This window comes from Sinocyclocheilus grahami, unplaced genomic scaffold (genome assembly GCF_001515645.1).
Source record: "Sinocyclocheilus grahami isolate Dianchi unplaced genomic scaffold, SAMN03320097.WGS_v1.1 scaffold671.1, whole genome shotgun sequence".
Lineage (NCBI taxonomy): Eukaryota > Metazoa > Chordata > Actinopteri > Cypriniformes > Cyprinidae > Sinocyclocheilus > Sinocyclocheilus grahami.
The window spans coordinates 1-19,127 of NW_015505850.1; the positions used below are offsets into that span (position 1 = coordinate 1).

Here is a 19,127-nt window from a genome sequence, read left to right on the forward strand (position 1 = left end):
GTGTTCTCTTTGATCGTGGGAAATTTGAAATGTGTGCGTCTTTCCGCTCCAAAAATATCGCAAACGTTTTTTTTACACGGTGAGATTTGCACTTCGCCATGTCCTTTCCGCAATGAATAGCTTATTATTCTTTTATGATTGTTAAATTTCCCATATATCATTGCAAACGTTAATCTGTGCTCTAAAAATAGACATATTTCATGACATTGTGCCATGCAAGGTCTTTTCATAATCTAGAGAAACGTGTGAGTATGTCAGTGGGGCACGGTTGAGACACAGTGTATCAACTGTACCCGTATTGGTGTCCTATTGCTTCACATGCTGTTTAGTTGTACAGTGTTGTGATAAGTTAAAAGTCACATTTACACACATGCTACGCAAATTTTGTTAAAAATTTATATTTGTGATATTTTAACTGTCTATTATTAATGGAAATGTTTTCTAACAGGAATGTTAAAAGGATTACATAGCATTTTATTTAGTTGATACCCCCTTTATAGGTCGCTATGTATACAGTAACAGTTCAATCATAGAAAATAAAATGCATATTCAGAGGCTGTGTGTGTTTGTGTAGTGGTATTACCTATGGGGACTAAATGTCCCCACAAGTATAGTAATACCAGTAAATTCTAACCTTATGGGAACATTTTTTAGGTCCCCGTGAGGAAACAAGCTTATAATTTATACAGAATGATTACAAAATGTAAAAATGCAGAAAGTTTCGATTAATGGGTAGATTTAGGGGTAGGGTCATAGAATATACCGATATGTATATTGTTATTTTTCCTGTTATATTTACATTTATACTGTGCTAAATATGTGTTCCTATTTGTTTAACTGAATCTGAATTAAATAAAGCATTTTTTTTTAATGCACTACTGTAATTTTGTAATTTATTACATTTGCAATAAGTGGTTAGCCAGCTCTAGAGCATTAAGAATGGGTGTCTCAACTGTACCATGGTACTGTCACAACTGTACACCATATGGGTACAGTTGAGACAAAAATGCACCTTATGTTTATGAGCTAATTGTGAAAAATATAAACTACTTATGGCTATTATCAATTTATGATATTTTAGTACATAAGCAAAAGAAATATATTGTGAAAAATCACTTCATTTCAGCATCTAGTTTTTGTGTAGTGATGAAAAAAGCAGAAAGTGTCTCAACTGTACTCAGTCTACCCTACAGATAAAATGAGGAATAAAGAATCATATTACTTGTAAAAAGTGGCAGGTCTATTAGTTTGCATTTACACTCCAAGACTCAATACAGATCTATTTTAACAGAGTTTTTTATTAGTATTTATTTATTTATTTTTTGTCTCATTTGTTGTTAAGGATTTGAGCTATTTTCTGTGGATTCTTATTGAATTAACCATCTCTAGTTGGCCATGGCATTGCTTTTATTTTTATTTGATTTAATTTTGAGCTAATTGAATTTAGATAAAATACTTATGCAGGGAAAGCTAAGTAAATTATCGTCTACATTATTTATGTTTGTGATAACCCAAATTGGTTATTCAGCTATGACCATATAGACAGAAGCAGGAATACAACTCCAGTTATCTCCAATGTGTCAGTATTAGTTATTTCAGGTGACTTGTTGTAAACGTGCACACGCCTGTTTAAATAAATGACTTTAATGTTTAAAAATTATTGGAGTGGAGAATTAAGGAAAGGTTTTTAATTGCTATAATAAACTGAATGTTCACTTGGCAAGATAATTTTATTTCATTCAGGGCAAATAAAAGAAAGTAAAACGTCAATCTCGTTTTTGATGATGACAGGGCCTGGATGAATGTTCTCTTTGCTGTAGTGACAGGCCGTCATTTGCCACACATCCAGAATATAAACACCAACATCCTGAAAAGCCCAACGCAGAATTCTGTCCAACTGTAGAGAATACCAATCACTCCCGAAAATATCCTATTAAAAAGACAGAGAAACGCAACATCAACCCTGAACGTGCCATCACAGTGTGGCCTCCTTGTATTTGAACACACGATACTGTATAAGCTTACCTTATAGCCAGTGTTGACAGTCTTGATTATAACGGACTCAGCCTGGTCTTATTTGGTCCTGGTCCCTCATAAAATCCATAAAAGTACACCCTGTCAGAGTCAGTATCTCTGTGATGCTTGAGGACCTGCACAGCCTCACTGGAGTGAATTAGACGCACAGCCACCTGGGCCTCGCCGACCCACGGCAGGAGGAAACGCACAGAGTAGGAGCCATTGAGCAGGTCCACCACCTCCCCAAACACACTGGCCTGTGACAGAGGAACATTCTCAGTACAACTCTCTCCATCTGACCCTGGTACATTACAACAGCTAATTAGTTCTAGTAAAATAATGTGTTCAATCACTCACCTTAGTTTTAGACCAGAACAGCTTGGCTTGAAAAAAGTCGCCTCCATAACTCTTGGATTTACTGTCAAAGTCCTTTGCGTGCACCGTAACAAAAAGCTCCTCACCAGTTTGGTAGCTCTCTTTCAGGTTCTCAATGATGAATGTGGTGTGGGCTGGACTAGTACTCATGGACACACTTGTGATTGACCTGTCAGGCCCGTCCCAGTAAACAGCCTGCTGTAACCTGGAGTAGCCATCTAAACTGATTCCAAATTCAGAGAAAAATGACCTTACAACTGACTCTTCTGAACTGAATCCTGAAGAAGTGGAGTTTGGAGAGTTAGAGAGTCCTGGAACGTGCTGAGACAAAAAGCTTGGTGGAGGTTTCTTCCTTTCATTACCAATATAAGTCCATACAACCTACAAATACATAATAAATGATTATTAATCAAAAGGTCCTCCTTTGTGGGAATCATGCTTGTAGATTATATTACTAAAACTAAACCAAAAAATCATGACAATAATAAGTTCACTTAGGATACTAAATAGCATAATATGTATATTATACCACACTGTTAAATGTGTGATTCTGATTGGTTGATGAATGCTCTAAGGTGAGCAATTATTTTCAAAAACTAGTGAGTAGTTCCAGGTCTGTTGACAGCAATACAGTCATGGCCAAAAGTTTTGGCAGTGACATACATTTTGTGTTTTGCAAAGTTTGCTGCTTAAGCTGTTGTGGTGTTCATTCACATTGTTTATAGATTATTGTGCAGAGTGGTCAGATGCATTTGAAATAATTGCTAAAATTACTTCTAATAACTGCTTCATTGGCCAAAAAATGAACTTTTCACAAAAAAACTAATTTCACTGTGTTTTTGATCCTGACACAAAATGACTAGCTAACATTAATTGACTAATCATATCAGCAGCACATGTGAAAGTGTGAATGAGTACTAGTCAGGTGAAATCACTATCATACTAATTAGATTGTAAAAGCAGACTGATTGCTATAAAAGGAGGGAAGAAGTGCTTCCAATCATTGTGTTCTTGTTAGCTATGGTTACCTCCAAATAAACACGTGCAGCCATCATCGCTTTGCATCAAAATGGCCTCACATGCAAGGAAATTGCTACAAAGAATATTGCACCTGAAAGAACCATTCACCGGATCATCAAGAACTTCGAGGAGAGAGGTTCGACTGCAGTAAAGACGTCTTCAGGACGTCCCAGAGCGTCCAGCAAGCACCAGGACCATCTCCTCCTGAGGAGTCAGCTACGGAATCGTGTCACCACCAGTGCAGAGCTTGCTCAGGAATGGCAGCAGGTTGGTGTGAGAGGACAACCACGCACAGTGAGGCAGCCATCATCGCTTTGCATCAAAATGGCCTCACATGCAAGGAAATTGCTACAAAGAATATTGCACCTGAAAGAACCATTCACCGGATCATCAAGAACTTCGAGGAGAGAGGTTCGACTGCAGTAAAGACGTCTTCAGGACGTCCCAGAGCGTCCAGCAAGCACCAGGACCATCTCCTCCTGAGGAGTCAGCTACGGAATCGTGTCACCACCAGTGCAGAGCTTGCTCAGGAATGGCAGCAGGTTGGTGTGAGAGGACAACGGCCTGGTGTCAAGAAGGGCAGCAAAGAAGCCACTTCTCTCCAAGGAAAACCTCAAGGACAGACTGAAATTCTGCAGGAAGGACAAGGATTGGACAGCAGAAGACTGGTGCAAAGTTATTTTCTCTGATGAAGCTCCCTTCTGACTGTTTGGGATATCTGGAAAATCGATTGTTCGGAGAAGAAAGGGTGAACGCTACCGTTAGTCCTGTGTTGTGCCAACAGTAAACCTGAGACCATCCATGTGTGGGGTTGATTTCAGCCAAGGGAGTGCGTTCTCTCATAATTCTGCCCAAAAACACTGCCCTGAATAAAGAATGGTACTTCTTCCAATGATACATGAGCAATTTGGTGATGATCCATGCATTTTCCAACAGGATGGAGCACCATGTCACAAAGCAAGAGTGATAAAGAAGTGGCTCAAAGATCCTTACATTTAAATTTTGGATCCGTGGCCAGACAGCTCCCCGGATCTCAATCCCAAAGACCAAACACAATGAAGAGATATATAATATTTTTGTTATACTATGGGATATCTACAAATAAATATAACAAACAATAGGGAAAAAATTACACACTATTTCCATGTCTTCAACCTTTTTTATATATGGAAATCACGCTTTCTTTCTGCCGTTCTCTCTCACACACACACACACACATAGACATGCACTCGCGCACACATGCGGAGACGCGGACAGAAACTTGTCATCAGCGCTGCGGCTGCCCAGTTATCAATAAAAGAGTTTCGCAGCTGAAAAGCTACATAACATTTCTCAGTAGCGAGGTTCTTGAAGCAGTTCAACTTGAAGATTCGCTATTAGTAGATGCTGCTGCTGAATACTGCTGAGCAGGGGCGCCGCTAGGGGGGGAGTTAGGACGAATCTAAGGGCCCACGCACTTTTGGGGCTCCCAGAGGTCTGTTTTATTAGTAATAACAGTAGTAGTAGTAATATAATAGAAATTATAAATGTATCTACCAAAGAGGCTTATTTCTCCATTTCCGGTAAAATTATCTCCCCCCATTCACTGCATGGTTTCGTCCCTTCCTACGTAGCCTAGAGTCACTGAGTGAGATCAGATGGTAAACTACTGTCAAATTAGAGATGTCTTCGAGTTCGAGGGGGGCAAACCAAGCCAGACGACTTGGTCAGCCGCACTTTTAAACACATTTTAGTTTTGCTATAGAAAATCTACAAATTCACACTCGGATTACATAGAGCAGCAGCAGGAAGCGCATGAGGTTGGCATGGCAACCGGATACACGGCTGCGCTTCTATTTTGCCGCAATAAACACTTTGAAAATAATACACAACATGTCTGTCAAAAAGATCTCAAAGGAGGATTTTAAACAAATCGAAGAGTGAATTACTCATCCACTGTTTAAGAAAAATACTTTAGCTGGGTTTCCACAGGCAGGGTCACAATTATGTACAGTGTATGAAGCTAAAGGTTTTTGGGTTAAGGTTCATAATGTAGAACATTGTATGCTGTATGTGCATAGGTAACGTTAGCTAGCAAACAAAGAATACTATAGCTATACTATATACTATAGCTGTTAAGCTAATAGTCACATTTAGCTAAGTAAGATTATGATTGAGAACATTTTTTTTGTTTGCCCCAGTGAAGCATTTCTATTAATATAGCTGATTAAGTAGTCAAACTCATTCCATATCAGCAGAATAGTGTGGTACAGAAAGTCTATGTCCATAAAACAGGTTCTGAGTGATTTATGTTACTGATACCTAATAGTCAAAAGCAAGCTGCTGCTGAATACTGCTGAGCAGGGGCGCCGCTAGGGGGGGAGTTAGGACGAATCTAAGGGCCTACTCAAAGTCCTAATCCCAGCTGAACACCTCTGGTGTGACTTTAAAGGCTAGGTTGGCTTGTGCACTATATTGCCAAAAGTATTGGGACACCACCTTTTAATGAACATTTTTGACTACTTTAATTTCCACGAGTACAAATCTTAATGTTTAAACATATAGTGATATTCTAGGGAATTGTGTGCTTCTAATTTTATACTAATAGTTTGGACAGGAGTCAGGACCCTTTTCTATTCTAACACAACAATGCCTCTGTGTATAAGGCATTTTTTTTACTTTGCCCTATACACAGAGGTATTGTCGTGTTAGAAAAGAAAAGGGTCCTGTTCCTATTGGTATAAAATTAGAAGCACACAATTCCCTAGAATATCATTATATGCTTAAACATTAAGATTTGTACTCGTGGAAATAACTACTAAAGTAATTACAGATGAAACGGCATCCATGGGAGAGTTCCAAGGCAAAAGCCAATATTTTTGTTTGCTTGTGTGGTAATGTTAGGCCTATTATATTAATAGGGAAGGGGGGCCCAAAGGGGGGGGGGGACAAGCAGAAGCCCACAAATTGTGATAAACTCCGAGAACTAATAAGGCAACAATGGATCACCATCAGTCAGGATTTGGCCCAGAAGCTAATATCCAGCATGCCAGAGCGAATTGCAGAGGTTATGAAGAACACTGTAAATATTGACTCATTATATATATATATTTTTGCCAATAAAAGCCTTTAAAACTTATATGCTTCGCATTGGTTTTCAGTATACAATAGAAACATGTGAAAAAATTATCTACAAATATTGAAGCAGCAAACTTTGCAAAACACAAAAATGTATGTCACTTCCAAAACTTTTGGCCATGACTGTAGGCTTACTATGCTTTTGGGAAACGCAACCCTGATCTTTTGAAGTTAAGCCATATTCAGCCAAATTCGGCCATGCAAGAATTTACTAATTAACTGCACATTTACTGCTCCAAGAACAACAACATAATTACCTCGCTATAGTGAGAAATGTCATGTAGCTTTTCAGCTGCTGAAATATTTTAGTGATTAAGTCGTAGGGCAGCTCGGACAAACAAGTTTCTGTGCAGTGCACGTGTCAGTATGTGTGCGTTTGTACTGAGAGAGAGCAGGAGAAAGAATGCGTGCTTTACGTAGATAAAACATTTGGTTCTTCTGCTTTTGTAGGCTGTAAGCACCTTTGAAATAACTGAAAACATTTGGTGAAGTGATATGGAACTGTAATGCGGTCAAGACCTGCATAGAACTAGGGGAGAGTGGGGGCGGTTGCATCATGGTTTATTGCTTCAATCAGGAATGAGCTACAGTGATGATATTAAAAAAAAATCCTGGTGAAATAAGTTATTTTGTATGATTAAAGGTTTTGTCATACTAGGCTGTTTGCATGAAGCGCTGTGAAGTCATATTATAATCAGTGTTTTCTTAGCTTCTAATAGTCATAGCTATGTGTGTCAAAGATATTGTATCAAGCTAGTATAGCAAGTTTTATCACAGCTGTCAACATGTTGTTGCAACCGTTCCAACATTCTGTCTCATATCATGTAATTGCCACAGCATAACAACATTTTTATTTTATGGATTAATTAAAAAACAAACTTTCAATAGTCAGGTGTCTCTCTTTTAAATAAAAAGGTTTTTAAAAAGTCTAATGTGGACTAATTTACTTATCTCTCACCCTCTCTTTGTCTCACACACATACATACATCACATGCACGTACACACACACTCACTCACTAACAAGTCAAAGGTAGATTGGTCTAATTTGAATCTGAAAAATAAGACTGAATTCAAATCGGTTAACTGCTAGTTTGTCCAACTTGTTCTTAAGACAGTTTTAACATAGTGGCTATGCAACTGGCCGCAGTTCAGTTCAGTTAAGCTTTCACAGAAGTAGGCTATTATTACATTTCAGTGACTTGGTTTTGATTAAATTAATATTTTGTAGTCACATGGATTACTTTAACAATGTCTTTCCCACCTTTCTGGGCTTCAAATGCGTGTTGCGTTGCTGCCTATGGAGGGACAGAAAGTTCTCGGATTCCATCAAAAAATATCTTCATTTGTGTTAGAAAGATGAACGAAGGTCTTACGGGTGCAAACGACATGACATGCGAGAAGATGATTGCGGATTCAAAAGTGCAACTTTTGTTAATGAAAGTTTAATTGCTTAGTTTAATATAAGTGAGTTTGTCTTTACTGTTGCTGTGTTTTCATAAAAATTAAATAAATAAATAAAATAGCAATGAACCACAAATTATTGTATTAAATTAAGGGGAAATCGAACGGCCATTCATTTGTGTTACAACGCTGGTAAAACATATTGTCCTTATTCATTTTGTTAATAAAAGTTCAACGTTTAATATAGCTAATTGAATTTGTCATTGTACTCTTATTGCATGGCCAAGGTTTTTTTTTTTTTGGTCTGTTTGTTTTGCATTATTAATAATGAGATAGGCCACAAACTAAGCATTCGTTTTAAAGTAAGGGGGAAATCCAACAAACCTTTTATATTTGTTTCAACGCGGGTATACATAGCTAAGTCTTACTCGTCCTGTTCATAAAAGTTTTGTGTTTAATATAAGCGACTTTGTCATTGTAGTATTGATGATGTTGTGTGTGTGTGTGTGTGTGTGTGTGTGTGTGTGTGTGTGTGACCGAGAGAGCTCAACGCGCTGCAAATGAAAAAAAAAAACACACACATGCAAATAAAGAAAACATGAAAATATATTTGACAACAAACATGCCATATATAAGTCTTTCTCGTCCTGTTCATAAAAGTTTTGTGTTTAATATAAGCGAGTTTGTCATTGTAGTATTGATGATGTTGTGTGTGTGTGTGTGTGTGTGTGTGTGTGTGTGTGACCGAGAGAGCTCAACGCGCTGCAAATGAAAAAAAAAAACACACACATGCAAATAAAGAAAACATCTTCATCAATTTGACAACAAACATGCTGCAAATTCTCATAATACAACCAAATACAGAAACGCGCTGCAAATACTCACAACACAAACAAAAAAACGCAATGCAAATACAACACAAACAAAAACAGAAACGCGCTTCATATATGAACAGACCACATCTGAAATGTTTAAGGTAACTGCAAAGTGACTAACATGGCTGGGACACGTTTAATAATGTTTGCTCTGAAAGGTGAGTTTTTTTAATTTATTTTAACATCCTGATCATAGATTCCTTAGCTTTTTTTATAGGCTATTATTAGCCTAATTAAGCTGACTAAATACACAATTACTGTAACTGTGAAAGGTTATGTAAGCTGGCTAACTTACTTTTACAACTTCCCTTAACAAAAATTAACCATATGGTTTTACTATTAAAATTAATTAATTCGCCTAATAAACACATTTAGCCTATTATATAAAACAAACTACACACACTACACTATAGTTTAACCATGGTAGGCCTGTTTGTACAACTGTGGTTATAAGTCGCCTACTTAATATTACTAAGGCTATCCATACCAGATTTTTACTTAAGTAAAAGTACTGAAGTACTTGCTTTTAAAAGTACTTAAGTACCAAAAGTAAATTTCCTTTTTTATGTCAATGCACTGTTTTATTATTGTTGTTTGTAATACTTGCAATACTTTCAATACCTTATGCCTCTGAAGCAACTTACAATACATTACACGCCTACGTAATATACTGGCTTGTAGTGGAATGAAGATCTTTTAGAATGTTAAAAACCTATAGAAACCAAGTGAGTTGACCAATATTATATATATATATATATATATATATATATATATATAAAAAAAAGATCACAATATCTCTGAAAATATTTCTCTGATATGACAACCAAGTGAGTTGACCAATATTATATATATATATATATATATATATATATATATATAATTTTGGTATGATGTTTGTCTTTCAAATGAAGTGGTTACATTTAAAGTCATAAGTTTCCAGAAAAAAGAACTCAAGTAAAGTACAGGTACTTAAAAAGTACAGTAATCAAGAAAATATACTTTGTTACTGTCCACCTCTGATTAACAATAGTTGTTCAGTTCTTTTACGAACACTGCATAGAATTTTTGCAAAAATAATTGTAAAAGTCATGTAAATTACTGAACTGTGTGTGTACAGAACAAGATTAATAGCTAAGCAACTGTGAGAAATAAATATTTGAATGAACTTACCAGACAACAAATGATTACCAATAGACACAGCCCAGTAAAAAACCTCCGTAAACATGATCTTTCCCTGTGAACTGTAAAAGCAATATGTTGTCAATTTATTAAACCTACTGTGGTTATGAACCAATTTCAGTAAAAATCAATGCTGAATGGGGGAAAATGGTGCCCAAAGGTACAACAAAATGAAAATAATTTTCTTTTCTTTTCTTTTTGGTGAGACCATTAAAAATTAAAGCAGCTTTTGTGCTATGAGCCAATCATATCTGAAATTGTCCTATTAATATTAAGAAGTGTTCTGAAATAACTTACAGTGTTGGTCCTGAGATTCAAGTTCCATTTTATTTTTTGAAGGCATACTTTATAAGACATGTAACTGTAAAAGTAATAGTCCGATGGTGTTTTCATTTAATGGTAGCCTAAATGTTTCTCATATAAAGTCTGTTTCAGTCTGTGTTTTTCAGGTTGTCTCATCTACACTCCAGAGAGAGGAGCTTACAAGGCCCTCCCCCTCCCCTACCTCGGTGCCTCAGACCACATCACTGTCATGCTAATGCCCGCAAACAGACCGCTCATTAAAGTCACCAAACCAGTTCACAAACAGATACAAGTGTGGCCGGAAGGGTAGTCTTGGCTCATGAATATTAATTAGTTCAAATGACGCCTCTGATTTGTTGAAAAAAGGGAATGAGTCACCATAGGGATGGAGGTACAAGTAGGCAGAGCTTACAACTGACTCTTCTGGTCTTAAGGAGAAGTAGAGAATACAGGTTATGCGCAACAGACTTTCGTATTCTGTTAACCGGTCATCGCTTCCGGTTCAAGCATTTTGCATATGCTTTGTTAAATTTGAAGCAGTTTTACTCAAGATGCCTTCAAAGCAGATACCAAAGATTATCATAACCAATGTCCATCACATATGCAGACTGATATCTAAAAGTTTTTTTATTTTTATTCTATTCACTAACATTTAGATATAAAAATTAAATAAAACGTCAACAATGAAAAAAAAACAGCTTAACAGTTTAACTGATTATCTTAAAAGTCCATAGATATCACTATTAGGCCTATTTATTACAGCTGTTAACATGTTCTCCGACAAGCGGAAGTGATGAGACCTGTTTTTCGGGTTTCGAAATATAGCCTACCCTACACTCTTAAAAATAAAGTTGCTTCAAAAGGTTCTTCAAGCGAGGCCATAGAAGAACCATTTTTGGTTCCACAAAGAACCATTCAGTCAAAGGTTCTTTAAAGAACCATTTCTTTCTTACGTTTTTATAATCTGAAGAACATTTTTTCGCCACAAAGAACCTTTTGTGAAACAGAAAGATTCTTCAGATGTTAAAGGTTCTTTATGGAACCGTTTAGACAAAAAGATTCTTCTATGGCATCGTGAAGCACCTTTATTTTTAAGAGTGTATAGAGTCCTGCAATGAGCAGAGACAAAAAGCTGGGCAAAGCATTTTTCTTCCTTTTATTATATATAGGTAACAACTTACAAGGCATGAAAGTGTGGGAATTGATTTGCACACAATATTAAACATGCCTGAAACTGCCGCTGTCAGAAGTCAAGTCAAGTTAAGATATATATATATGGGGGCCGGAACCCATAAATCGCGTTCCGGGCCCCCTCTCCCTCGTCTGGTCCTTGGTATCGTCCTAATGGTGCTTTTCCATGCATGGTACGGTTCGGCTCGGCTCAGTTTGCATTTCCACTGCAGTTTAGTACCGCTTTAGAGTGGGTGGGATTATAGGCATGTCGTTATCAGGGCTGCTACTGGCCAAATAGTTGCCTTAAGCAGAATTGTATTGTTATGCCCCCTCTCCCAAATATTATGGAAGTAAAAAAATACAACAAAAAAAAACACCTACGATAGGGGTCAAAATAGAACATTATTAAAATATTAAAGTAAATAGATAAATACATTGTAATTAAACTGTATTATTTACAAAGTACAATTGTAGTTCTAGCAAAAAATACAAACTAAAATTACACATATTAAATAAAACATTTTAAAAGATTAAATTTGATCAAAATAAATAATAATAAATTAAATCAAAACAGCTTCATTCTCATTTGTAACAAATTTCAGTACTATGCACTTCTAAATAAACAGTTTTTAGTTAAAAAACATAAGTAAATTAAAAAAATACAAACTAAAATTACACATATTAAATAAAACATTTTAAAAGATTAAATATCAAAATAAACAATAATAAATTAAATGAAAAACCGCTTCATTCTCTTTTGTAACAAATTTCAGTAGGTTATTGACCCTGCATTAAATGAAGCAGAAGATATTAGTCACTGAAGAATTACTGAGTGCACTTCTAAATAAACAGTTATAAGTTAAAGCTGCAGTCCGTAACTTTTTTTGGCTAAAAATGATCCAAAAATCAATATTTGAGCAAGTACATAACCAGCCAGTGTTCAAAATTATCGCCTTTAGCCCGATTCACAACGGTTAGCTTATAATAATGTTTTCTAATTTGAGTGGTACGGGTAGGTTTTCTCATCTTGGTCTGTCCTCATCCTTCCATCTCCTTTTCTCTCACCTCGCCTGTCCTTACCCCCAGGTATGCCTCAGCCGCCGTGATCAGCTCCCCCCAGAGAGGGGGAGGACGGTCTGCGAGGGGCGATGGGGGTATGTGACGAGTGGGGTGGGGCCGAGAGCCGTGGGAACGGAGCGAGGCTGGTGGAGTTAATGATAATGAGCGACACCTGTGCCACACACCGGTCTCGAGCACGGAGGAGCTCCGGAAGGATAAAAGGAGGAGCGACGACAGTGAAGGACGAAAGAGGACAAGCCCTGGACTTTATTTTGTTTTGTTTGTGTGCGGCAGTCGTCCGTGAGGGGCTGTCACGCTATTTTCAGTTTTGTATTCATTTTGTTATTAAAATATGTTTAAATATTCGCCGGTTCCCTCTTCATTGAACTACGAACTTTGTTACACCCCCCAACACAGCCGATTCGCCTTTGAGGGAGTGGCATATCAATACACGGTCCTATCATTCGGACTGTCCCTGGCTCCCCACACTTTTACGAAGTGCATGGACGTGGCTCTTTCCCCTCCAAGACAGAGTGGAATCCGGCAAGTTCAAGTATGAGTCTAGCATAACACGGCCAGATTGTACTGGTTCCCCATAGCGTCTTAGCGATGCAGTACGAGTGAAGTATCGATAGGGAACATAATAGGTTACTAACGTAACCTCGGTTCCCTGAGATACGGGAACGAGTACTGTGTAACTAGCCGTGCTATGCAGCTGCATGACTCAGTCGTCTCTTGAGTCGAAGTAACCTGAGGATCCTATGGCAGCAGGCCCGGTTATATAGCCAGATGTTCCCGCCCATTCTGGCGGGCTCTGGCGGGTTCCATCGCCATAGGCTCGTGCAGCTCCGCTGCCGAGCAATTGGTTCGATTTTTTAATATCACTGCACGAAACAATGGCCGTGCAGTTACACTGCATTATTAAAAAAGGCTTCTGTCATCGAAGAAAAAGGAGTTTTCCCATAGCGTCTTAGCAACGCAGTACTCGTTCGTGTATCTCAGGGAACCGAGGTTACGTTAGTAACCGAGTACGATAGTCCTGTAAGTGTAACAACAGCAATTACCAGGCTTTTGGCACCCTTTGCAGGCAATTGTAAATTATTTATTTTGTATTACATTATGTATCTTAACAGTGTTATTCAATGAAACCATATGATTATTATTAATTAACCAATCATTATTCCCTCATTGTTTTTATATAAAGCATTTCAAGTCATTTTAAAGGCTGTTGTTCACTTAGGTCTGTTATTATTACCACAAAAATATTAGGCTATCTGAATACTTCTTTGTTAATTATTATTTGAAGCAGGGACTCTGTTTTCCAAATGGCAAGGGGTGGCACCTGAAATCTGGTTGACCACTCCAGGTGCCCCCCTATCAGATGTCTTGCGATTGGCTTGTTTTTATGAAATTTCTAACGGTATCAGTGGCGGGCAATAGGAAGCTTCCTCAGGCGGCTTTCTTCTCTTCATAAACTTAATTTTAGACAATGACAAATGTCGAGAGCACTGTAATATAGCGCGACAGCGCATCCATGTAATGAGCGAGCACGAATCTCTCTACTCGCAAGACAATTTCCTTCACTCTCACACAAAACTGGACATGCTCTTTACAATATACAGTGTTCTCTTATGAATTGGCTTTACTCTCGCTCAGATATTGCGTGTGCACGCTCAAACTTTGTCCTTGCATCATTGAAGACAAGAAGAGCTTTTTTAATTCAGGTAACGAGTAGGCTTATCCAACTAAATGGAAGCAAGCTGATTATAGTCAGCCTTCTCTAGGTATTTGTTTTATTACTTAATACTTATTTGAGTTAAGTGCCCATTGTAAATATGCATTTATCAAATTATTTTATTTTATTTAGAGCATTTGTATTTTGTTGTTTTTGTATATAGTTCTACAATAAAAGCGTATCAACCAGGCCAGGTTTAATATTGTCCCATCCATTGCTATAGTAATCACTATGTCAACCATTGCTATTTTGAGAGTGAATTCCGCATAAGTATGCGGATGTCATTCTCAAAACAATGCAAAGTGTGTGCGGCAGAAAACGTCTCCAGGTTATGCATGTAACCATGGTTCCCCGAAGGGGAACGAGACGCTATGGGAACACCTTCAGCGTGTCCACGCTCTGAATCACATGTGTAATCAGTCCAATGGATGGGCGAAAAGTCACGGGCGGGGTGACGTAGCGACCAGGAAGCTTAAAAGCACGTGCAGTGGAACTGGCGTCAGTTTCTAGGAATGAAGCAAGCACTCGCAGGGATGCCCAGAAGTATGGCACTGAGATAATTCGTTCCCTAGGGGAACCATGGTTACATGCATAACTTGACGACGTTCCCCTACAGGAACTCGAGCAGCGTCGAAACGCTATGGGATATTATGAGTATGCCCACACCGCCAGACTTACAAATCCCTGCCTAGTGTGGAAGAGCACAGCTAGGGTGAGAGAACAGAAGAGCCAGGAGTGGCTCGCATATCTAGGCCACAGAACCTGATGAACATGAGGGGCGTGGACCAACCCGCTGCGTTGCAGATGTCCTGCATAGACACACCTGCCAGAAAGGCCTTGGAGGCCGCTACGCTTCTAGTTGAGTGAGCCTTGACCCCAGAGGCGAGGGGAGATCAGAGGACTCATAAGCAATGGAGATGGCATCCACTATCCACCGGCTGAGGGTCTGTTTTGTAGCAGGAAGACCTTTCTTAGGGGGACCGTAGCACATGAATAGTTGGTCCGCCCTTCTCCACATGGCAGCTCTGTGGACGTATGTGTCCAGTGCTCGCACTGCACACATACACAATTAAGCTTCTGCTGGTCGGGCTCCCGGGAAGGGAGGAGGACAGAAGGCCTAGAGTACGGCAGGCCATGGTGTAGAGGAGGGAACCTTAGGGACACCCATAACTTCCACAGCTCCGGGTGGGGGTGAAAGATCGTACCCTCCGCCTGTGAGAGGAGGTCCCTCCTGATGGGAATCTCCCATGGAGAGCCGTCGAGGAGGGAAATCAGGTCCGAGAACCATACTCGGCCCGGCCAGAACGGGGCCACTAGCAGTAGACGGACCCCCAGCCAGAACGGGGCCACTAGCAGTAGACAGACCCCGTCCCGGCGCACTCTCTCCAGAACTCCCAGGAGCAGAGTGATTGGGGGAAAAGTGTACAGACGAAGCCTTGACCAAGTCTGTACCATGGCATCCAGCCCCAGTGGAGCTGGATGAGTCAAAGAGAATCAGAGGGGACAGTGCAATGTCTCTCGAGTCGCAAACAGGTCTACCTGAGCCTGGCCACAAACTCTCCATATCTGCTTCACCACCTCGGGCCCCTGCCTCGACAGGATGTCTGCTCCCATATTGAGATGCCCAGGGATGTAAACTGCTCCTAGCGAGAGGAGTTTGCCCTGGGACTACACAAGGATCTGGTGCGCCAGCCTGTACAGGGGGCGCGAACGCAAACCACCGCTGTGTTGTCGGTGCGCACCAACACATGGCGATCTTTTAGGTCCGGGAGGAAGTGTCTCAATGCTAGAAACACGGCCAGCCTCTCCAGGCAGTTGATCTGCCACGTGAGATGGCGACCACTCCACAGACTGCGAGCCGAGCAGCCACTCATGACCACTCCCCAACCAGTGAGGAATGCGTCCGTCACTAGAGTTACGCGACGACAAGGAGCTCCCAGCACCGGGCCCTAAAAAAAGAACCAAAGTTTCCTTCACATGTCTAAGGCACATAGACAGCGCCGCATGACCTTGAGCATGCGAAGCGGGTTTCCCCTCTGAGAGAACCCCTTGGTCTTGAGCCACCACTGTAGGGGTCTCATCTACAGCAGGCCAAAAGGTATCACGTTGGACACAGCTGCCATCAGACCCAGCAGTCTCTGAAACTGCTTGAGTGACCGGCCTTCTCTTACTCTCGTGACTGCTGTGAGGATCGACTCGATCTGAGCAGGGGACAAACGTGCCTGTATCATGGTCGAATCCCACACCACACCCAGATAAGTGGTCCTCTGTAATGGAAAAAACACACTATTCTTGGCGTTTACTCTTAACCCCAGCGCTTTCATGTGGGCAAGAACGACATCTCGATGCCGAACCGCCACCTGCTCCGATTGAGCTAGTATAAACCAATCGTCGATATGATTCAGTATGCGGATGCCCTGGAGTCGCAGTGAAGCCAGAGCAGCATCCACACACTTTGTGAAAGTGCGGGGTGAGAGTGCAAGGCCGAAAGAAAGAACCCGATATTGGTAAGCTCCGCTGCCACCATAGCTGCCATAGACCGTCCAATAGCGCAGGCGGTCTCCTTGGTGGCGTGGAGAGACAGATCAGCGGTTCTTCTGAGCTCAGTTATGTTCTCAGAATTGATCTCCTCGCCCGCATCCAGCTCTTTCAGCAGGTCAGCCTGGTACGCCTGTAACACAGCCATTGTGTGCAGACACGCACCAGCCTGACCCGCTGCCGTGTACCCTTTGCCCCCCAGCGCTGACGTTGTACGCAGCGGCTTGGAGGGCCATACCGGAGCTTTCAAGGACAATGCTGCACCAGGGGACAGATAGCTAGCAAGCGTCTGTTAAACCCGGGGAATCACCCTGTAGTCGCGCTCACTCAATCCCGCCACATTGCCATAGTAGTCAGAAGCAGGGATGAAGAGGCAGGCCGAGAATGGCCTTGCCCACAACCTCGAAACCTCGGTGTGGAGGTCGGGGAAGAATGGCAGGTTCCGGTGTGGAGGAGGCGGAGAAAGCGTTCATCCAACTTGCTTTTCTGAGCCTGTTTCTCAGCGGGCCAATCAATGTTCAACTTGGCAACGGCACGAGTAACTACCTCTACTAGCTCCTCATACTGAGGCAATTGAGGGGGCGAATCCTCATCGACACCCTCCACATCAACCTCCACGGAGGAAGACAGGCGGAGCATCGAGCCCTCTCCCCGGAGGGAAGAAACCACGGAGCAGGCTTCCGATCCCAGAGAGCGGGCACTGGATCTGGTGCATGGGTAAGGAAGAAGAGATCCTTCCAGGAGCGAAGCATACACAGCGGCAGACGCTCGCAATGTGGGCAGTCAGCTCCCTCGAGAGCCGGCTCTACGTGCTTCGCTCCCAAGCAGACCACACACAGACTGTGTGTATCCCCGCCCGTAATATAACGTGGGCAGGGAGGAACACACAGCCTATAACGCTGTCTGCTCTTGCCCTTCAAGTGCTTAGTCTTATTGTCTTAGCCTCAGCTTTAGACATAATGGAGCTTATTGGTTGGGACAAACAACACTAAATAAGACTCACAACAAAGAGTTGACTGACACACACACACAAATCGCTTGCTGAATGACAGAAAGCTGACGCCGGTTCCACCGCACGTGCTTTTAAGCTTCCTGGTCACTACGTCACCCCGCCCATGATGTCTTGCCCATCCATTGGACTGATTTCACACATGATTCAGAACGTGGTCACAGTGAAGGCATTCCCATAGCGTTTCGACGCAGCTCGAGTTCCTGAAGGGGAAACAAAAGTTATACATTTTGAATGGATTATAGCCTAGAAAGCTCACAAAGAGCGCTAGCTCCCTTAAAAAGCTTTCACTCTTTGTTCATCGCGATCTCACAAAGTTCTGTTATTACCAATGAATCTCTCTACACTGCATCTATTATTTACATCGTGTATACACTCTGTATGTTATAATGAAAGTTTTCGATTGTATAACTCAGCACAGAACAAAAACTGGTGTGTATTGTAGCCTTTAGATATGAGACAAAACCAGCATGTACTGTCATGAGGATGATGAAAGTGTTTTCATTTGAGTAAAGCCTTTAAGTTCCTTTAAGTGTTTTTCTTTATTGAATATGTACAATTTCTCATGTGGTAACATCTCATTTATTTGATTTTATTCAACCCAAAAATATTAACCTAATTAACCTATGCATTAGGTCAGGGGTTTTCAACCCAGGGTGGCGCCAGCACCTGTCAAGGGGGGCGCGAGCATCAGTTAATTCAGAGACATTCCCTTGAGGATTTATGAATATGAGTTAGCAAATCTTTAGCCATCTACTAGGGGGCAATTTGACTCCCACTGCTAGTCGACAGTTAGAGCAGAGTTGACTCGAGTATCAGTCACGCTTATTGACAGTGAAAGATGATTTACAGTTAGCCGTGTCGGAAATCCAACCACGGATTGGCATGTTATCTTAGAAACAGGCTTAGCCATCACATTAAATCAGGTAAACTGGTTATATATTTATATTTCAGTATAATTACGTACACTATACCAGAGGTGGTTCTAAACCCTTTTTAGGTGGGTTTCAGCCCCCTATCTGTCACCTTAGCCCCCCAAAACTATCTTAACGATCAGGCCAGTGCTGCTTCCTCAAGAAAGTTTTTCATTCTCACATGTTTTAAGTCTTGTCAGTTTAAACATTAAAGTAATTTTAAGCCATTTAAGCCCAATACATCTCAGTGCAGTACGCACACACTGTGATAGAGCATTTCTATGCGCACCGCTCACACACCTGAAGTGCACAAACAGATAGCCTTCTCAGACAGCAGGTGAATACCAATGGCTGTTTTGACAAGTATCCTTGTAAGCACAGTCGGTTGTTTTAAGTGAATGTAAACAGTAAAG

General features: G+C 40.7%; 1 protein-coding gene across 1 annotated transcript; it reads right to left on the bottom strand.

The window, feature by feature from the left end:
- Positions 1–2,062: 2,062 nt before the first annotated feature.
- Positions 2,063–17,027, bottom strand: LOC107558985 (NXPE family member 3-like). The gene is made up of 5 exons (XM_016242698.1): positions 16,980–17,027; positions 16,778–16,915; positions 2,374–2,772; positions 2,115–2,273; positions 2,063–2,083 (listed from the first exon to the last, which is right to left on the bottom strand). Exons 1-5 carry the CDS (start codon positions 17,025–17,027, stop codon positions 2,063–2,065), a joined length of 765 nt encoding a protein of 254 aa, XP_016098184.1.
- Between the last annotated feature and the right edge of the window lie 2,100 nt (positions 17,028–19,127).

Coding starts and splice junctions, on each gene's coding strand:
- LOC107558985 (XM_016242698.1), bottom strand. CDS start 17,027: ATGGCCCTCCAAGCCGCTGCGTACAACGTCAGCGCTGGGGGGCAAAGG. Junction 16,916..16,979: donor TCAGCGCTGGGGGGCAAAGG/GTACACGGCAGC, acceptor CAGGCGTACCAG/GCTGACCTGCTGAAAGAGCT. Junction 2,274..2,373: donor TGTTCTGGTCTAAAACTAAG/GTGAGTGATTGA, acceptor CCTCTGTCACAG/GCCAGTGTGTTTGGGGAGGT.